General features: G+C 53.7%; 8 protein-coding genes across 9 annotated transcripts; 5 read left to right on the forward strand and 3 right to left on the reverse strand.

Annotated features, from left to right (window-relative positions):
* Positions 1–3: 3 nt before the first annotated feature.
* Positions 4–1,005, reverse strand: CKM354_001172900 (uncharacterized protein; the record flags this gene model as incomplete). The annotated part of the gene is made up of 1 exon (XM_044807230.1): positions 4–1,005. One exon carries the CDS (start codon positions 1,003–1,005, stop codon positions 4–6), a length of 1,002 nt encoding a protein of 333 aa, XP_044663165.1.
* Positions 1,006–1,541: 536 nt separating this feature from the next.
* Positions 1,542–2,901, forward strand: CKM354_001173000 (uncharacterized protein; the record flags this gene model as incomplete). Its single annotated transcript, XM_044807231.1, has 3 exons — positions 1,542–1,664; positions 1,724–2,551; positions 2,629–2,901. The coding sequence occupies 3 exons, from the start codon at positions 1,542–1,544 to the stop codon at positions 2,899–2,901; spliced, it is 1,224 nt and encodes a 407-aa protein (XP_044663166.1).
* Positions 2,902–5,850: 2,949 nt separating this feature from the next.
* CKM354_001173100 (uncharacterized protein) lies at positions 5,851–6,766 on the forward strand (the record flags this gene model as incomplete). The annotated part of the gene is made up of 3 exons (XM_044807232.1): positions 5,851–6,217; positions 6,270–6,402; positions 6,460–6,766. The coding sequence occupies 3 exons, from the start codon at positions 5,851–5,853 to the stop codon at positions 6,764–6,766; spliced, it is 807 nt and encodes a 268-aa protein (XP_044663167.1).
* A 941-nt stretch (positions 6,767–7,707) lies between these two features.
* CKM354_001173200 (uncharacterized protein) lies at positions 7,708–9,094 on the reverse strand (the record flags this gene model as incomplete). The annotated part of the gene is made up of 4 exons (XM_044807233.1): positions 7,708–7,932; positions 7,988–8,161; positions 8,214–8,621; positions 8,678–9,094. The coding sequence occupies 4 exons, from the start codon at positions 9,092–9,094 to the stop codon at positions 7,708–7,710; spliced, it is 1,224 nt and encodes a 407-aa protein (XP_044663168.1).
* Positions 9,095–10,335: 1,241 nt separating this feature from the next.
* CKM354_001173300 (uncharacterized protein) lies at positions 10,336–12,191 on the forward strand (the record flags this gene model as incomplete). The annotated part of the gene is made up of 5 exons (XM_044807234.1): positions 10,336–10,385; positions 10,484–10,553; positions 10,609–10,689; positions 10,739–11,089; positions 11,157–12,191. 5 exons carry the CDS (start codon positions 10,336–10,338, stop codon positions 12,189–12,191), a joined length of 1,587 nt encoding a protein of 528 aa, XP_044663169.1.
* A 726-nt stretch (positions 12,192–12,917) lies between these two features.
* CKM354_001173400 (uncharacterized protein) lies at positions 12,918–15,186 on the forward strand (the record flags this gene model as incomplete). 2 transcript variants are annotated; one of them, XM_044807235.1, is made up of 4 exons in its annotated part: positions 12,918–13,801; positions 13,855–13,989; positions 14,042–14,203; positions 14,247–15,186. In XM_044807235.1, 4 exons carry the CDS (start codon positions 12,918–12,920, stop codon positions 15,184–15,186), a joined length of 2,121 nt encoding a protein of 706 aa, XP_044663170.1. The 2 variants fall into 2 exon arrangements, with proteins under 2 accessions (XP_044663170.1, XP_044663171.1); XM_044807236.1 differs by having other exon boundaries at positions 14,256–15,186.
* Positions 15,187–15,598: 412 nt separating this feature from the next.
* Positions 15,599–16,472, reverse strand: CKM354_001173500 (peptide alpha-N-acetyltransferase MAK3; the record flags this gene model as incomplete). Its single annotated transcript, XM_044807237.1, has 3 exons — positions 15,599–15,907; positions 15,999–16,181; positions 16,233–16,472. 3 exons carry the CDS (start codon positions 16,470–16,472, stop codon positions 15,599–15,601), a joined length of 732 nt encoding a protein of 243 aa, XP_044663172.1.
* A 304-nt stretch (positions 16,473–16,776) lies between these two features.
* Positions 16,777–19,158, forward strand: CKM354_001173600 (phospholipid:diacylglycerol acyltransferase; the record flags this gene model as incomplete). The annotated part of the gene is made up of 3 exons (XM_044807238.1): positions 16,777–17,160; positions 17,226–18,429; positions 18,491–19,158. The coding sequence occupies 3 exons, from the start codon at positions 16,777–16,779 to the stop codon at positions 19,156–19,158; spliced, it is 2,256 nt and encodes a 751-aa protein (XP_044663173.1).
* Positions 19,159–19,213: the final 55 nt, after the last annotated feature.

A 19,213-nucleotide genomic window follows, 5' to 3' on the forward strand; every position in this document is an offset into this window, starting at 1 on the left:
TAATCAAGACATCCGCATCATCTCCATCATACTGCCTTCTTCGGTCCTAAGCATCATCAATAGTGGGTTCGTCTCGTTCCTTGAGAATCTCCTCGTCAGGCGCACAACCTCATCGTACAATGCCTCCATCGCCTCTGCTTCGTCCTGTCGCTCCTCTCTCACCTTATCCAAATCATTCCACAATCGATCTATCACTTCAAATAATCTCGGCCACAGCAACGACTTCCTGCCGCACATAAGAAAATACAGCTGATCCGGCAAATCACGATCGTAGTCCTCTCTCATCTTCTGTAGAATCGCCACTTCGCTTGGCATTCCATATATCGAGATCGAGCTCTCCAGCTTCTCGAATTGATTCCAGATCTCATTCATCGGCACGTCACGAAAGACAACTTTCAGTCCTTCGAGCACAATCGATGTTCCGCGCAACTCGAATTGTCCCATGCCGGTACAAACCAATTCGCGATGCAACCGCAGCGTTTCGAGCTTCGCGTTCCTGCGCATCACATCTTTGACGTACCCAAATTCGCCAACATGATTGTGATAATCGATGACCACAGACTTCAGCTTCGGGAATGCATTCCCCGAGGTCAGAACTTGCAGGAAGCCCGTTGCGGTAGGTTGACAGACTTCACAGCATCCGGCGAGGAACATGTTGTTCCCGCCCGAATAAGAGGAGCATTTGATGGACTGAGAAAAGTTCTTGACTAACAGATTTCGAATCTGATCTTTGCGATGCAGAGGGGTTTGGAGGTCTTCGGAATCGGTGTGTTGGCAGAAGTCATTGCGAGAACAGAGAATTGTGTTGCAGCTGTAGAAGACGGGCAGAGCTTCGGAGTAGATTTGAGAGTTGGTGCGGAGGATGGAGGTATTGGGGCTTCCGGCTACGATCTGGCGGAGTTTGAGGGGGCGAGAGAAGGTGAGGACGTGGGAGTAGATGAGAGAGCGGAGTTCGCCAGGAAGTCGCGTGAGAAAGAAGCATTCGCGGTCGCTGTCGGTAGTCATGCTGATTGCAATACTGGAAGGCAGTGTCAATGTGTCGCACGACAACAAGATGCACGAGGGATAGAGTTCGGACTTCTGGTCGAGCTCGGGGGGTGGAAGCTGCAGGGCGTTATCGGCGACGAGATGCAGGCGGATGCCCACGCGCAGCCGTCGCCGAGACACGCTGATGGGGATTGGTCTCATCTCGACGCCCAAGCCTCCATCCTCACGTCCATTGTTTGTGTGTTTGGAGCGTTGGCGCCATGTCAATATTGTTGTTGTCGTCGTCTGTGCCCGTTGCCGCCCACGATTGGGCAAAGGCGGGGGGGGCGACGCGATTCATTGATCACGCCTCATGGCCTCGCCTCACCTCCACCACCGCAAACTGCAGGAGGAATCGACACGTCGGACCTTGCAGTAGCGCGGCCGACATGCTGCACTGCGCTGGAATGACAGCACTCTAGTCCGACAGTGACAGCCCAGGCAATCCCCTCGAACAACACCGCCGCCTCCTCGTCCTCCTCAGCACACCGCCCCGCGGGCAGGAGAGGGACAGCATGGCCTTCCTCTTTGGCCGCAATCGCCAGCGGTCGGCGCTGGACATGGTCAAGACCGTCAAGGACCTGCTCCAGAAGCTGCCCAAGGAAGATGGACAACAACAGCAGCAACAGACAACAAAAGTACCGCCTCCCCCTCGACCACAACAAACATACCCCTCCGACTAACGAGCCATGTGCAGCTGGAGGAGGACATCGCCCGAAACCTCGCCCAAATGAAAGTCACCCTGCAAGGCACTCCCGAACTCGAAACCTCACCCGACCAAATCTACCAACTCGTCATGGCCACCCTCTCCGAACAACTCCTCCCCATCCTCGTCTCCTCGATCCCACGCCTGCCCTTCGAAGCCCGTAAAGACACCCAAACCATCATCTCCAACATCTTCCGCTTCCGCCAACCCGGCAACGTACCCTCTCCAAACAACAACTCCGAACCCGACGCCCTGCGCGAAGTAATCCGCAAACAACCCGAAATCATCATCGCCCTCTGCAACGGCTACTCCCGCCGCGAAAGCGCCAGCGCCTGCGGCGGAATCCTCAAAGAAGCATTGAAACACGACGCCGTCGCAGCCGTAATTCTCTACGACGAACCTCGTTCCGACGGCACAGTCCTCGACATCTACTCCGACGTCGACGTCTCCCACCCCGCAAGCGGAAAGGGCACATTTTGGAAATTCTTCACATGGATCGATCAATCCAGCTTCGAAGTCTCCGCCGACGCATTCGATTGTTTTCGATTGATTTTGACAAAACACAAGAGTCTCGTGGCACAGTACATTAATACGAATTTCGACATGTTCTTTTCGAGGTATAACGAGACGTTGATCAAGAGCGAGAGTTATGTGACAAAGAGACAGAGTATCAAGCTGTTGGGGGAAGTGTTGTTGGATCGCAGTTTTTACGAGTGCATGTGTCGATATGTGGAGAGCGGGGAGAACTTGAAGCTCATAATGTGGCAGCTCAAGGACGATAGGAGGATGGTGCAGTATGAAGCCTTTCACGTTTTCAAGGTGAGTCTCCCACACCTCCGTACTTTCTACACGTGCTCTTGTTGGCAAGCAGATGCTGATGAACATGATCTGTACAGATCTTCGCAGCCAACCCTCACAAATCTCCCGAGGTCCAGAAGTTCCTCATCATGAACAAATCGAAACTACTGAAATTCTTGCCGAAGTTCTTGGAAGACCGCACGGATGATGATCAGTTCAATGATGAAAAGGCGTGGTTGATCAAGAGTATCAGTAATTTGCCAGACACGACTGCAGGGATACGGAGTCCGAATACTGGAAGCGGGAACGGAACGCCGACGAGTACGACCAGTCCTTCACACGGTGGAGGGGCACAAGGTGTGAGGTCGTGAGGGAGTCTGCGAGACGACATTCTTGAGTGGTTGTGGAATAGAGCAAAAATGAGATGGGATGATGGCGTTTACTGGTCTGATTCTGGATGTTGCTATTGAGGAACAGCCGAAAGAGCGCACGCTTGCTTTGGCCGAAGACCTGGAATGTTAAGCGGCGAGGCTCCTTTGCATGAGACATGTTTCAATGGCATGAATTGATGGGTGGCGTTTGATGTGGTAGTCTAGTGGTCTATCGTCCGCGCGAGGGAGAGGACTTCTGAGATGTGGCATTTGCGCTGCGCGCGGATCTCTGGAGACTATACAAAGAGGGCGAATGCATCTGGAGCTTTTGCAAGACGAGAGAGGGAAGCGAGAAAGTATGCAATGACCTACATCTTGTGTTGAAAGAATTGATCCGTTTCTCCGGGTATTGCCCTGGGTCAATTGAAGTGAGCGCAGCATGTCCGTGAAAGCGGGATTTTTGATGGCCGTGGTATTAGCCTGTTCAGGCTTCGAATGCAGAACAGTCCGCAGGCAGCCGCTTGAAACATCAAGAACCGTGGTATCATTGTTGCTGCATCTCACTCCTTTGAGCCATCTCGTACATGCAAGCTCCTCGTGCAACTTGCGCCTGTCCTCGTTCGCCTAGGTAGATAGCGTCGGCACTCTTGTTTCGCCTAGTGCTGGGGCGCCTATTGCATTTCGGGGCCGAAGAAGCTATGCGCGTACGCTGACCATACTTCTGTTGGTATCAATTTAATGTTCTGATTGTTAGTTGCTGTCTTCCGGCCTATCTGATGAGCGATCAGAAATTGGGGAGAGTCTGGTGGACTTGTGTTACTCGTGGGTGGAAGGAGAGACGGCGAGAAGACCGGCGCGAGAGAACGATTGGAGCTTATTGTTCCTGTTTGATGCTGTCCAGCAAGGTTGTGAATGCACCGCGAGCACGAGCTACAGTGTGACAGCTGCAGGATTTCAATGATGCAGCATAGATTGCTTCGCAGGTTGCTCCGGAGGGCGATGATTCTCGTGCAGCGCTGTAATTTGTCTGAGGCGACTCGTGCCGTAGCCTTTCACATCGGTCTGAGGTCTGCCCGTGTCAAGCTAGTGAATGAGAGAAGACGACCCCTCGATGAGGAGACTTTGTGCTGGAAGCAGTCATTCCTGTCCAGTTAGCCCGCTGGGGGGAGAGCCTCGAACTACTCTGGGTCAGCAATGATTTGATAATGCCTGCAAGACATCTGCCAACGTCATCTTGAGAGGCCATCGATATGCACAATTTGCTTCGCATAGGGCGTATGCCGGAGTGTCTACCGCCTTTTAGCGTTGTCAGTGGCTTGGCCAATTCATGTGATGCGGCAATCACAAGGCGAAAGCACGAGCGAAAGTGTCGCATGGCGATATGTTGGGTGAGCTTGCTCTCCAGTGTGGATTCGTGCTGTAGTGAAACCATGTCTTGGCTTGTGCAGAGCCCACATGCCTCGGAAGATATCGTCGACCCTTGCCAGACAGGGCGTTGAGTATCTGGGGCTCTGCCAATGGATACGATTGCTTGTTGATTGCTTGCAGCGTCGGTGGAGATGCGCTGGCAAATGCGCTCGCGTGCAGCAGGTACCGCATCACTACGGAGGAGATCGTATTCTGCTGGGCTGAGGCTGAGGCAGGTGCCACAGACACGAGCAAAGAACGGGTCTTTGGTGGCACGCTGCGTAATGCTCGTTCGTCCTCTTGTCGACGGAGGCGTCCTGATGGTCGGATGTCAGGCCCAAGAGACAGGTTTTGCGAACGGCATATTCGCCAGGACGGTCGGCAGTGCGCGGTGTGCAGCCATCACAGGCAGGCGGGAGGGTGTGACGTGCGCCGACAATGGCAGGCCGAGCAGGTCGGGAGAGCATGTTCAGCACCGAGATGCATCGATGACCAAGTACTTGTGTACATGAGCGCGGCTCCTCCGGCGTGCAGTCTGCACAAACCTGGCACATGAAAGTGTCGTCTGAGAATGCTTGGCTTCACATGCGAGAGTGGATACGGTTGAGAGGTCCGCCCCTGGTGCTGCATGATGCGGGTTGTGGTCGGAGCGTCTCATTGGGAGGAGTGCAAGAGCAACGGCGATGCATTATCTCTCGCCCCAATCAAACAGGCAGAGGGAGGGCGTGCCACGGGGGGAAGATCGAGATGGAGGCAGACCACGGGACAGCTGGGCGAGCTCTATCGTGAATGTCGCGCAACAGGTTTGCTGTGTGATGTGAAGCTTCGAGACGCGTCCCAGGCGTGCGCCCCCAGTCGAAGCATGGACGGCGTGCCGAGAAGCGAGCGCGCGCTGACTGGCTCGCTTGCCGGTTGTTGGGAGGGCAGGTACGTCAGGGCACATTTCCGCCATGGCGAACGACTTTCACATGCAAAACCGCCCGTGGCTGCACGCTGAAGACACAGCGCTGGGCGATGGACAGCCAGCAGGTTGCTGGAAGACACGATGTGAGTCGTCAAGTACCCGCTTTGCGCCTGCTTGCTCAACGCCTTGCTCCTGCCTCAATATCTCTGCGCCCGTCTGCACATTCCTCACACCCTCTCCCCTCCCAATTCCCAGCACGCCGCAGTTGAACCTATCCGACTTGCACTCCGTCAGCCCACCGATAGCAGCCACGAGCTCCCATTAGCTGTCCGGTATGTCGCACCTGAAGCTGATAGCCATGCGTCGCAATGCCCAAGCGGCCCAATGACTGACGGAGCTCGCAGCGACCAAGAACTGCCCTCTTCAGGTTTCAGGAAAAAAGGTAAGAGCCAACTCGTCTCGTCCTGCTCCGCCTCCACAAACCTTCCCCGACAAAGGTTCAGGATCGCAACAACGACAGACTTCGTGACATTTGCACTACATACCAGCACCCCTCCACCCCGCGCCGACTCCACGCCTGGCATTGCATTGCATCTCCTCGTGCCGCTGTTCTGACCAAGACGCCGCAGCTTCTCATCATGCCTCACGCAACCGAGACCCTCACCAACGGCGACAAGCCACAATCCAAGTTCCTGTCCCACATCACCTCCTACCCAGCCGTGCACGACGGCATCGAGACCTACAAGACCAACCCATACGGCAAGAAGTCAATCGAGATCGCTGATGGTGTCTACACTCGCTTCGGCAAGCCAGTCGAGCCATACCTCCAGCGTCCAGCAGGCTACGCCGCTCCATACCTCCAGAAGGCCGATGAGCTGGCCGACTCTGGCCTCACACAGGTCGAGACTCGCTTCCCAATCGTGAAGGAAGACACCGAAAAGGTCGTTGAGGCTGCCAAGGGTTCCATCCTCGCACCTGTCGTCTACTTGTACGGCACATGGCAGGGTGAGTACAGTGGAAGGGAAGACGCCGTCGCAATTGCTGACGATACGATTAGATGAGTACACCAAGACCGCTCGACACAACGACCGCGGCGCTGGTCTTACCACCCTCATCCTGGCACTCGTCAGCACCAACCTCAAGATTGCTTCCGACGTCTTCCAGGTCATCGCCGATACATTAGGCCCAAAGTGAGATTGCCACAGACGTTGTTTGTCAGCATAGCATGTACTGACCGGGTCAATCAGGTACGAAGAGAGCAAGAAGAAGTCTGCCGACTACGTCAACCATGCCCAGGACCATCTTAACAACTTGAAGAACAACGCCAGCGGCAAATTCAACGAAGCTCAGAAATACGGCCAGGACAAGTACAACGAGGCTCAAAAGTACGGCCAGGACAAGTACAACGAGGCTCAAAAGTACGGCCAGGAGAAGTACGACGAGGCTCAAAAGTACGGCAACGAGAAGAAGGACCAAGCCAAGCAGACCAAGGACGAAGCAAAGGACCAGGCAAAGCAGACCAAGGATGAGGCTAAGAAGCAGGCGAACAAGTAGACGCCACCCTCACTCCTCCAGAACTGCCAACTTACGGGCTGTAATGTCTTTTGTTTTGCGTTGATGGCTGATGCGGTGTTCATCATATGTATAGGACGAATCCGCGGCCCACTCGGATCCGTATCAAGCCAAAGAGTGGAACGAGGAGCAAGCAGCAGACTGCAGGGTCATCACAGGCTCCTCTGAATGTTGGTGCGGGTTTAGACGAAATATGGTGGGGAACTCGTCCTTAGAATGGGAGCGAGAGCATGCAATTCTTGTCTGCTGCGAGCATGTTTGTCCAGTTATCCGTTCTCGGTGCTACTGTTGTTGTGGATGATACGAAAGAAGCGATACCACATGTACTTATGCATAGATCTTATTACATTGGCGAGGAACGCTCAGATTGCACTTATCCTATCGTTGCTCGCTTGTTTTTCACTTGGTACCCTTTTGTCTGCCTACCTAGCTGACAAGCGTTCAGTGTCTCACACATCATTCTGTTCCAGGTCGTCATGCCGTCCAAATTCAGAAGCAATCATCACTGGAACGTCTGCGAAGTAAGGAAATGTGTCTTGGTATGCCAAAAAAATACAGAGAGAAATACACGTCTCACTTCTCCAAAAACACCGCTGGACTCCGCTGCGAGCGATTTTCATATCTTCCCGCGCCTGTATATGGTATGCAGCAGCTGTCGCAATTGTTGGAAACAAAGTCTATCAGGGGCTCTGCTCTGCTCTCCTTTTCTCCCAGCTGCTTGATCTTTCCGTGATTGTAGAAGCCGAATCCGCGAATTGATCCAACAAAAAATGCTCATCGTATCGCCCGCCCTCTGTCCGTCATGCTCCATTGTATGCGCCTCTTTCCTGATACCTTTCATTATTGTCCTTGCTTGTGCAGCTGTTTTGAAAATGTCTCTAGAACTTCTTAGCCTCTCTTTTCTGCTGCTGCTCATCTCATCTTCATGACCCGTTCGTCTTGCCGGCCCAGCCCTTGGCAAAGCGATCTGATGCGGCGCCCGCGAGCGTGCCGGGGTTGTATTCGGCAGGGACGTAGCCGCTTTGGGAGATTCCGCCGAGGAGGACGAAGATGGTGATGAGGACGAGGCCGAAGACGATGAGTTTGCGGAGGGCGGGGTGGCGGGCTCCGTAATCGGCCCAGGCGCGTTGGGCGCCGCCGAAGTGTTCCTGTGAGCAGTGTTAGGAGGGATTTATGAGAGGGAGAGATTTGGAGAGAGCGTACCTTGAGCTTGTCTGAGCCGAGCTTGTAGTAGACGAGACCTCCAAGGGCGATGGAGTAGCCAAAGGCTTGGAGGCCGGAGACTGGGTCGTGGAAGATCATCATGGAGGCTACGACAAGGAGAATATCCTTGAGGACACCGGAGAGGGTCATGACGAGGGATGAAGTCTTGCCGATCTGGAGACTGTGTTAGCAGCTTGTCTGACTTCTGCCGGAACAGGGCACATACCAGGAACACGACAGACACGTTCAAGAGGAACGCAATCATGGCATTGATGATCAATGTCAGGTATCCGACCTTCTCCACATCTGCCAGAGTCATCTTTGGCACCTCGATGAAGAGCGCGGTGAGACCGTTCATGATGGCGCAAGCTGGGGCGAAGTAGTAGAGCGAGACCAACGGGTCCATCTTGAACTCAGCGCTGCTCAGCAGACGCTGCACCATGACGAGACGAGTAGCCTCGAAAATAATTCCTCCAACCTGGTAGAGGAAACCGGTCATGTTGAATTGGATCTCGCCGTACGAGGCAATGACCACACCGATAACGATGAAGGAGACATTTCCGAGCGTCTTGAAGTTGACTGGAGCAACCCCGAAGATCCAGGATGCGATGAGGACGGCGACTGGAGTCGTGGCCTGGAAACTGTCAGCTCACTCTCCCATCCCTCCCGTGCAATTCCGCCCTGTCTCACCTTGAGCATCTGAATGAAAGACACGGAGAGGTACAAGTATGTCAAGTTACCGCAAATGAGCGACAGCGAGAACATCAATCCAATGGGCACAATGGCGCGAAGATAGATCTTGCCCGTCATTGGCACCTTCTTCCGCGAGTCCAAGACCGAGGTGCATCGGGCCAGTATTTGGGTCATGAAGGTCGCAAAGGCCAAATGCCATGTTGTGAGCACAATGGGATACCGGAAACCTGCAGTATCGAGGATCCATTTGTTGAAGATGATGACGCTGGACGACAGCGAAATCCAGGTTGCGATGTAGACTGCTGGGTGCAGACTGGCCTTGGGCGGCTGGCTTTTCTCTGCGTCGGGATTGACTGTGGGCAGGACTTCCGCAGGGCGCTCCTGCTCGCCTGATTGCCGTTCTTTTTCAGCCATTGTGTATGTGTGTGGGGTGTGTGGGTGGTGGTAGGCGCGGTGGTGGTGTCGCGAAGGATGGACAAAAATGTGGTCCCTGGGGAGAGGTGTTCGCGCGCGTTGAATCTAGTTCCGGGGGGAGCGATCGTCTAGTTATCGATTGGGAGATTTTCCCGACAATGCCGTAGCGGAGGTCGTGGGCGGGCAGGGGAAGATCACAGCACGACTGCAAGAGTGGAATTGAAAGACGCAGCAAGACAGAAGAAAGGGAGTGGCAGAAGAGGACGTGTCGTTGGTGTGGTATGCAGTTGTGGCTGCACGAACGTGTAGTTTTTGGGGAACCGACCCAAAAAAACGTCGCAGGCCGCGCAAAGCAAACAGGGTTCATGTGTACAACTAGCCTCTGGCCTATCCCTTGTCCTCTCACCCAATAGCCTTTGTCGCTAGCTCCGCTCGGCTACTGAGTGGTGATGGCGACAACGCGCGTATGTTGAGAAAGATCGCCCCCAAGACAAGCTGTCGCAAGAACTACTGAGCGTGCTTGTATTGCGATGCTGCGGGTAGCCTGCGAGGAGCGTTTCCACTGCAACTACGCGTGCGGAATGCTGACAATAGTCTCACGGATATGTGAACAGTAAAGTGTACCACGGCTTCCGTCCTGCAAATGGGAGTTCGTTTGAACACTCACCAAATTCCGCCCCATCTCTCTCAGCTGAGCAGTTGACGCCACACGCCTGGGCAGGGCGCACGTGTGGACGAGGAGGACGCTGGCTTGCGAGTTGCTGTGCTGCCCCTGAGCCAGCGCTGCACATCGCTCGGTTGACACGCTGAGAGAACAGCGATTGATGACCGGGCAATCCAATCGCTCGGCCGGTGCGTCATCGGGCCATGTCGCCCATAATTTCTCCTGGTTTGCCCGTGGGTGATCGTGTGTGCTGCTGGCCCTATCGTGTCAAGGGCAGGCCGACGTCGACGACTTGCCGCTTGTATCAGAATTGCTCGAGTCGCACCAGTCCGCTTCCGGGCCTCCGTTTCACACCACGGACCCACACGACCCTTGCTCGCTTTGGAGAAAAGTCAAGCTATGGCCTCAGCTAAATATCGGCCTTGGTGGCGGTGTGGTGGGATGTTTATTGGAGTCGACGACGACATTTTGTCTACTCCTTCTCCTTTCCTGCCGCTTTTACATACACCTTCTGTCGTCGACATTCGCCTGCGCACTTTTGCACGTCGAATTCCTTCAGCAGATTCCCACCGCAAACATGGCGCAGACTCACAAGAGGCAGATTAGCAAGGCGAATGGCAAGGAGATGTAAGTCTGAATCGCGTGCTCAACAAAAAGTCTTGTCTGCACTGCACGCATGCTGTTGCTGCACATGAGAGACATTGGCACTGACAACGCATGCGCAGCGACATCGATGTCCTCGTTATCGGCGCTGGTCCAACTGGTCTTGGTGCCGCAAAGCGCCTGCAACAGATTGTGAGTGAGCGGGAGGTGATTGCATCGCGCAATTGAAGCTGACAGATTACTGCAGGACGGCCCATCGTGGTTGATCGTCGACAGCAACGAGGTTGCTGGCGGTCTCGCCTCCACAGATGTCACCCCAGAGGGCTTCGTACGTTTCTCCTCGACTTCCATCCGAAATCACTCACTGACGGACCCAGCTCTACGATGTCGGCGGCCACGTCATCTTCTCGCACTACAAGTACTTCGACGACTGCATCAACGAGGCGCTGCCAAAAGAGGAGGACTGGTACACCCACCAGCGTATCTCATATGTCCGTTACAAGGGCGTGTGGGTGGCATACCCATTCCAGAACAACCTATCTGCTCTCCCCAAGGAGGATCAGGTGAAGGCCATGGAGGGCCTGATCGACGCCACAGTCGAGTCAAGAGTCGCACGTGAAAAGCCAAAGAACTTTGACGAGTGGATTCTGAGGACAATGGGTACGGGCATTGCGGATATCTTCATGAGACCATACAACTACAAAGTGTGGGCTGTGCCCACGACCGACGTGAGTGACGAAACACTGCCCTGGAGCAGCGCAAGAGATCGTACAATGATGACTGACAAGCGGACAGATGCAATGCTCGTGGCTCGGCGAGCGTGTCGCTGCACCAAATCTCAAGCTGATCACCACCAACGTGATCCTCAACAAGACCGCAGGAAACTGGGGTCCAAACGCCACATTCCGCTTCCCAGCACACGGAGGCACTGGCAACATCTGGATCAAGGTTGCTGACACCATCCCCAAGGAGAAGAAGCTCTTCGGCAAGCACGGCGAGGTTCAGCTCGTGGATGCTGAGAACAAGAGAGTCCTGCTCGGCGATGGCACAACTGTCAACTACCAGAAGCTCGTTTCCACCATGTCTGTCGACTACCTCGCCCAGGCCATGAAGAACGAGGAGCTCGTGAACTTGAGCAAGGGCCTGTTCTACTCTAGCACTCACGTCATTGGTGTTGGTGTCCGTGGTACTCGCCCAGAGCGCATTGGCGACAAGTGTTGGCTCTACTTCCCAGAGGACAACTGCCCATTCTACCGCGCCACCATCTTCTCCAACTACTCGCCTAACAACCAGCCTGAGGCCTCGAAGAAGCTGCCAACCCTGCAGCTCGGCGATGGCAGCAAGCCAAGCGACACATCTGCCCGGGAGGGCCCATACTGGAGCATCATGTTGGAGGTTTCTGAGTCCAGCAAGAAGCCAGTGAACCAGGAGACCATGCTCGCAGACTGCATTCAGGGTCTTGTCAACACAGAGATGCTCAAGCCAGATGACGAGATCGTCTCCACATACCACCGCCGCTTCGACCACGGTTACCCAACGCCATCCCTCGAGCGTGAGGGTGTACTCACTCAGCTCCTCCCCAAGCTCGAGAAGATGGACATCTGGTCTCGCGGACGCTTCGGCAGCTGGAGATACGAAGTCGGCAACCAGGACCACTCCTTCATGCTCGGTGTCGAGGCCGTCGACAACATTGTCAACGGCGCCGTCGAGCTCACCCTCAACTACCCAGATTTCGTCAACACCCGCCAGAACACCGAGAGACGGTTGGTCGATGGCGCTCAAGGTCTGAAGGCCAAGAACGCACAGCAGAACATTGTCAGCTCAAGGTAGAAGGATCACTAAAAGCTGGGAGGCGTGGAAGAGGCGGACGTTACAATATTGCATTGTAGGCGCATGTCATTTGGGTTCGACATGAGACGGGCATGATATAGATGGCAACGCTGCTGTTGCTGCAGGAGAAAGCATGATTGAGATACCATACAGCCGAAGCAGAGGCGAGCAATAGATGCGAATTGCACATGTCGAATTGGGAGTGCCCCATAAAGATGTTCTCGATTTTATTCAAATCACAAATGGTGAGTTGAATCCTCTCATCGTGAGACTGCTGACCTTCAGATCCTGCCTCAATGCACAGCTGTCGAACATGGGTAGCTTTTGACTTGCGGCCACAAAGGTACCAAAAGGACACCATATTCACTTCTTGGCACGGCCTTATTCGACGAGACAGGCGTGATGCACAATAGCCTCGCCATGGATCACCGAGAGAATGCGACTCATTGAGCACTTCAGACATGTTTTCACTGCAGCGGATGGAGGTGGAAAGTGAAATCACAGACCGTTGGCTTAACTTCCTTCAGCTCCCTCTGTCATCGGTATGCTGGAAAGTTTATTTTTGCGTCCTTACTTTTAGGATGAGCCTGACGGGTAGGAGCTTCAGATTGCAGGCTGCAGGTGTGAGGACGCAAATTTCGCGGTGCGTGATATAAGAATCACGCTGCGATTTCAATCAATCCCGACAAAACACAAGACCAGACGATCGCAAGAACAGTACGCGACATGGCACGTCAGAAACCAGCTTCTCATGGCGACAAGCCGCCTTCGATCCAATGGACATACTCAATGCAAGTTGCGCTTCACCTCATCAGTGCAGAATTCAACCTGGCTGGACAAGCTCGTGCGGATCTTTTCAGTAAGGTCTTCGCGAAAGAGCTGGCAGCTCGCGGTATTCATGATGGCGCACGTCCGAATGTCCTCAATGCGCAATACAACATGCGCAACAGACCTGACAAAGCAAAGATCTGGTTCAAAATCTGTGCTGATCCCACGACGCAAGAAGACATCGATCTAAGAGAGAGCTTTAGGGGAAGAATCCGTCAAGCTCTTCAGCATGGAAGCGAACCTAGTGTCAGCAAGGCGACTCCTCTCAAGGTCCGCGATGCTTCGTCTGCGGTTGTCAGCGAAGAGACGAGCATCGAGGTGACCTTCAGACAACTCCCGTTGACTCCTCCTTCGAAAGCTGCTCGACCTGCTCCTGTTCAGCGCGACGTTCCGTCGGTTGCATCTCCTCCACAGAAGAGACGCCGCGTGCTGCCAGAACCAGAGGCTCATCAGCTCGCTATCCCCGTTACGCCTACTGCTCAACAGCCAGAAATTGCAGTCTCGCGTGCAAGAAGCAAGGCAACGAGCGCCCTTGTTCCGGTGATCAATCGATCGGAAACATTGCAGCAAGCACTGCTACCGTCACCAACGATTTCGTCCCGTAAAGTGCGAAAGCGGAGCGACATTGCGAAGCCGCGGACTCCGACCAAGAAATTTGAGTATTGGAGGAACGATGGGTCTAGGCCGCGTATGTCGGAGAGAAGACTTGAAGGTCTTCAGCAACAGGTGGTCCCTATACCACGAGATGCCGCTCATCCTCCGCCAACAGGCCTTTTGTTCAGGTAAAGCACCCATGCTCGACCCTATCGCAGACAGCACTTCTAACACAGTCCAGATATTGGGTCGAGACCGATCAGCCCAGCCACAACTCCGAGGAAGGCTTTATTGCACGCAAATATTTTCAGTCCAATGTGGTTCATTTTAGGCCACCGAAAAGCAGTGACGTCGATCTCACGGACGTGTTTAATCGGTAAGCTCTATGCGGTTCAGCGCAACAAGACCTGTCAGCTAACCATAACTAGCATGGACCGGAAAATAAAGGACACACCTTTCGTGTCCACGTGTAATAGGTTGGTCTGGATCCTGAGACTTGCGTGCTCCGAGACGCGAAAAGGCGTCAAGAACGGACGCATCACGCTTATCGACCCGAGCAAATTGGACAAGAGGGCTGTGTTTTGGGCACGGTGAGTAATTTCGTCATCTACCGCAGGAGCTTCTGGCTGATAGTAGCCACAGCCCATTTCATGACGAGCTAACGCAGAAGATGGCACCCTGGTCAAACGGTGCTCAACGTTACTGCGGTACATACGAGTTCCTGGTCTGGGGCGCCATCCACAAGGAGTCCATTGTCCGCACTATCAAGGTCAAAGATCTGCTCCGTCTGTCAAAGACCTCGCCAGCTATCGACCACGTTCTGAGAGCTGACATACTGAGCGAGAAATCGGCCTTGTTCAGAAAGGAAAGCGATTTCATCAGGCAAAAGGTACCACTCAATACCTTCTCAGTGAAGGCCATTGCCGAGATTGCAAGATTCTTGGGATTGGGCCGCGCTTCGCCCCTCGACCATATATCTCACATCGTTGCCGATATCGTCCAAGGATGGCATTTACAAGTCGTGCCGCGCGATCAACAGGAGTGGCGCGCCCTCGCAACCCTCTTCGCGCGCAATTATCTCAGCACTCCGGCAGGCCTGGTACAGGAGCAGACGGTACGCATGGCCTTTCTTGATGGCGTTCGATTCGGCCAGGGCCAATTCAACGCTCGGCATAAGCCAGAGACCGTCGCTGCTATGACTAAGCGAGCAAAGCTTGTTGGCCTTGAGTGTCCGGCGCGTATTATCACTGACGAGCTCGATGCTATCAAAGTGATGGCATGGAGCCAGGAGCAACGTGTTGACAAGCTCTTGAAGAGCCGCAAGGAGCAACTTATGCTGGAAGAAGGATTCGTAGAATCCAGCGAAGATGAAGACGATCAGCAGGAGGAAGGAGATGCCATGATGCTTGACGAGCCACCGACACCAGGACCTTCACGGCCCCGACTAGCACCACCACAACCTAACTGGAGCTGGACTAGACGAATGACCAGGCATGACGACCACGATGACGCTGACGCTGATGTCGATTTCGGCCGCGAATTTGAGTTCGATGCCGCTGGACGCATTGTCTAGCTGCATTGCTCGCTCACCCTCACTCAGATGAGAGTCTTCCCAAATCGATATTGCTATGCAGTCGGCAAGAGAATGTTGTTCGCAAACTGCTGTCTCGCTGGGGCCGAAACTTTGCCACGATGTCTCCGCCGCGAGACATGCTGGAGAAAGGATAGAGGAATTGTTAGCACCATTGTTTCAGCATAACTTAGCCCGTGAGCTCAAATTCTCGGGCTACAAAAGTTTGTATCGATAACTGCAATAGCTTGACCAAAACCTCCAATCGCAATGCTTTCAGGCTGTACTGCAACTTGTATATCGAAGTGCTCTCGATATCAGAAGTCAATCTCACCACCAAAGCCTGTTCACCGCAATCAACCATGACCTCTGATCAGCTCAATTCACTCAATCACTACCTCACAACGACATAAAATCACCCACCTCTGCTCCCCTCCTCAATCCTCATCTGCGCCGCCTGCCTCTCAATCAAATCCTCACTCCCCAACATCGCCTTCGTCGGATCCTCTCCACTCCCATACAACGCCCCCTCCGCAGAAGTCGGTCCATAATCCATAGGCGGAAAAGTCGGCTGATAAGGAATTCCGTCCTTCAAATATAAAATCAACCTATAAGCCGTGTTGCCGTTCAGATAGTATCGATGGAGACGTTTCGATCTGATAAAGCCGAGTTTTTCGTAGATTTTCAGGGAGGGGAGGTTGTGGGTTTCGGTTTCGAGGGCGATCTTGAAGAGGGTGAGATTTGTTAGCTTTGACAATTCCCAATTTTTTGATCTCGAGAGATGGGGGTGAAAGGGAGGGGAAGAGGTGACTGACTTCATCTGCATTCTCTTCAATCATGGCTTCGCATGCCATGCGCACGAGTTTACTTGCTATGCCTTTCCCGCGTTGGTCTTCTCGCGTGGCGAGCATGGCGATGTAGCCTCGGAGCGGCCCTCCACGGTGGGGTTCGAGTTTGCAGACGATGACTCCGATCAGTTCATCTTGCGGGTTCAGAGCCTGGAAAACTCATCAGAGAGATTTCACTTTTCTGTAGTCAGGAGATTGTACGAGGAAGCATAGTTTCCCCCATTGGTAGAGAAAGTAGCGGTAGACGTAGATACTATAAGGCTCGGAGAGATCTTTGGAGATGAGCTGTTTGATGGCGGGAAGCCATGGTGATTCTTTCTCGGAGCCGTAGCAGATGTAGCGGATTTCGTCTGAGGAGCTTGAGTCTGAGGTCGTCTTCTTCTTGCTGCTGGTTGTTTCAGTCTTGGCAGTATCGGCCTCGGACTCGGCGGAGTGGTTCATTAGATTGAGTTTTCGGTCGGATTGGTTTTGGAGCGGGCATCGGATGCGAGTCTCGGCTGCTTGTGTGACATGTGAAGAGTGTTGAGAAGCCAAGATTCACGATAGCAGATTCAATTGTCTGACATGTGAAAGTCTCCAACGGCTGCTTGCATGTGAAGGTGAACGGACAATCCCGGTTGCCTACTGAGGAGAAAGCATGTGACGTATTTGTGTAAATAAAGTTTGGCTGACAGGCACAAAGTTGTCGCGTGGGCCAACTTTCGTTCTCTGTTCACTCTTCCGCCAGATTCCGCCAGACGCTGCCATGGCTGAATCGTTGTCCTCTCTGCGGAGGCGCATCTTTGGCAGCAGCGGGAGCAGCGACAGCACACCTGCAGAATCACGAGACTCCAGCCCGGCCCCAGCTCCTCACGAAGCTTTGAAGCGACCCGGCGCGTACCGTGTGCTGACGAACGAGAAATTCGATGAGTTGAAGAAGGCAGTGAAGAGCAGCAAGGGAAAGAAGAGGAGGAACGCGTGGGTGTTTGGACTTGGGCTGCTGGGTGGACTGTCTGCAGCGGGCTTCTTTGCGAGCAAAGATGGCGCCCTGGATCAGCTGGTGTCGATGGCTGGGCTGGAGGATATGAACTTGGACAGCTTAATGGATGTGCTTCCTACGGGGCTCATACGAGATGTGCAGGATATTCAGGTAAGCTGCGTCTGCTACAACTTGAGGTCCGGAGCTGATCAGTTGACAAAGGTAATTTTATATAGTCTCGAGAGAAACAAGCTATTGACTACGACTCCTTCGCTATCGGTCTTCATGCGCGTAACGAGGGCATCCGAGCCAAGTATCCCGTGATCATGGTTCCTGGTGTGATATCGACAGGTTTGGAAAGCTGGGGTACAGAAGACTCGTCCAGGCAATACTTTAGAAAGAGGCTGTGGGGTTCGTGGAGTATGATGAGAGCGCTGGTACTGGACAAGGCGAGTTGGAAAAGGCATGTCATGCTCGACAAGAAGACTGGCCTTGATCCGCCAGGCATCAAGCTGAGAGCGGCGCAAGGCTTCGATGCGGCCGACTTCTTTATCACAGGATACTGGATATGGAACAAGATCTTGGAGAACCTGGCGACGATTGGGTACGACCCTACGAACGCTTTCACGGCCGCATACGACTGGCGCATGAGCTATCTCAATTACGAGATTCGAGATCAGTACTTCACACGCCTCAAGAATCACATTGAGATCGCAAAGCACGTGTCCGGCAAGAAGGCTGTTATGCTGTCTCACTCGATGGGCTCGCAGGTGCTATTCTACTTCTTCCGCTGGGTAGAGGCAGAGGGATACGGCAACGGTGGACCATCATGGGTCAACGACCATATTGAGTCGTGGATCAACATCTCTGGCTGCATGCTTGGTGCCCTCAAGGATGTACCAGCCGTGCTAAGTGGAGAGATGAGAGACACAGTCCAGCTGAATGCCTTTGCAGTCTATGGCCTCGAGAAGTTCCTGTCCCGCATAGAGCGTGCGGAGATCTTCCGCGCCATGCCTGGTATTTCCTCTATGCTCCCCATCGGAGGAACAGCAGTCTGGGGAGACGAGAACGGCGCGCCCGATGATGCTTGGAATCAGACCACCACTTTCGGCAAGTTCTTGAACTTCAGGGAGATTAACAACACCTTGACCCCAGGGAACATGTCTGTCCCAGGCGCCATCGACTACCTATTCAAGAATACTGAAAAGTGGTATGTAGACCAGATAAAGAGCAGCTACAGTCGTGGTGTCGCGCATACCAAGGACGAAGTCGAAGCCAACATGGACACGCCAGCCAAATGGATGAACCCGCTTGAGATTCGCCTCCCCATCGCGCCGGACATGAAGATCTTCTGTTTCTATGGTATCGGCAAGCCGACCGAGAGAGCTTACTACTACCGCGAAGAGCAAGATGCTAACAACGATACTGCTGTCATGATCGGTAAGGTCGAAACTTCTCCTGCACGCTTCCACACGCTTACGACTAACTCTCATACCCGCAGACTCCACAGTCACCACCCCAGATGGCCTGGTCGACCACGGTGTCGTAATGGGAGAAGGCGACGGAACCGTAAACATCCTCAGCACAGGCTACATGTGCAACAAAGGCTGGAAAATTAAACGCTACAACCCTGCCAACATCCCTGTCGTCGCATACGAAATGCCTCACGAACCCGATCGTTTCAATCCTCGAGGTGGACCAAACACAGCAGACCACGTCGACATCTTGGGCAGAAGCTCCTTGAATGACTTGATTCTGCGAGTCGCTGGAGGCAAAGGACATTTTATTCAGGATAACATTGTGAGTAATATTCTGGAGTATGCGGAGAAAGTGAAGATTGGTCCGGATTATGAGGGTGAGGAGAGAGTTGGTGATGCGAAGCCGCTTAAGAAAGGAGAGGCGGATGCTGTGAGTTTGCATCCGGAGGATGAAGTTCCACCTGGTGGGGAAGAAGAAAAGGTCGACGATGAGAAGAAGGGTGGACCTGTGACGAATACCGATGGGAAGGCCAGTGAGAAGAGTGTTGATGACGATGATGAGAAGGGTGGTGCGGGGACAAACACGGATGGTGAGGCGAGTGGGATGGAGAAGACGGGAGAGAAAACTACGGAGACGACGGAGGAAGATGCGAAGGGGAAAGGTGGCAGCGCAGAGAAGGACGAGCTGTAGGACAGCGCGTTCTTTGTCGGCGCTGTGCTCGATGGCGTGGTCGCTGGCGTTAGAG

This window comes from Cercospora kikuchii (genome assembly GCF_019650295.1).
Source record: "Cercospora kikuchii DNA, contig_00008, whole genome shotgun sequence".
Lineage (NCBI taxonomy): Eukaryota > Fungi > Ascomycota > Dothideomycetes > Mycosphaerellales > Mycosphaerellaceae > Cercospora > Cercospora kikuchii.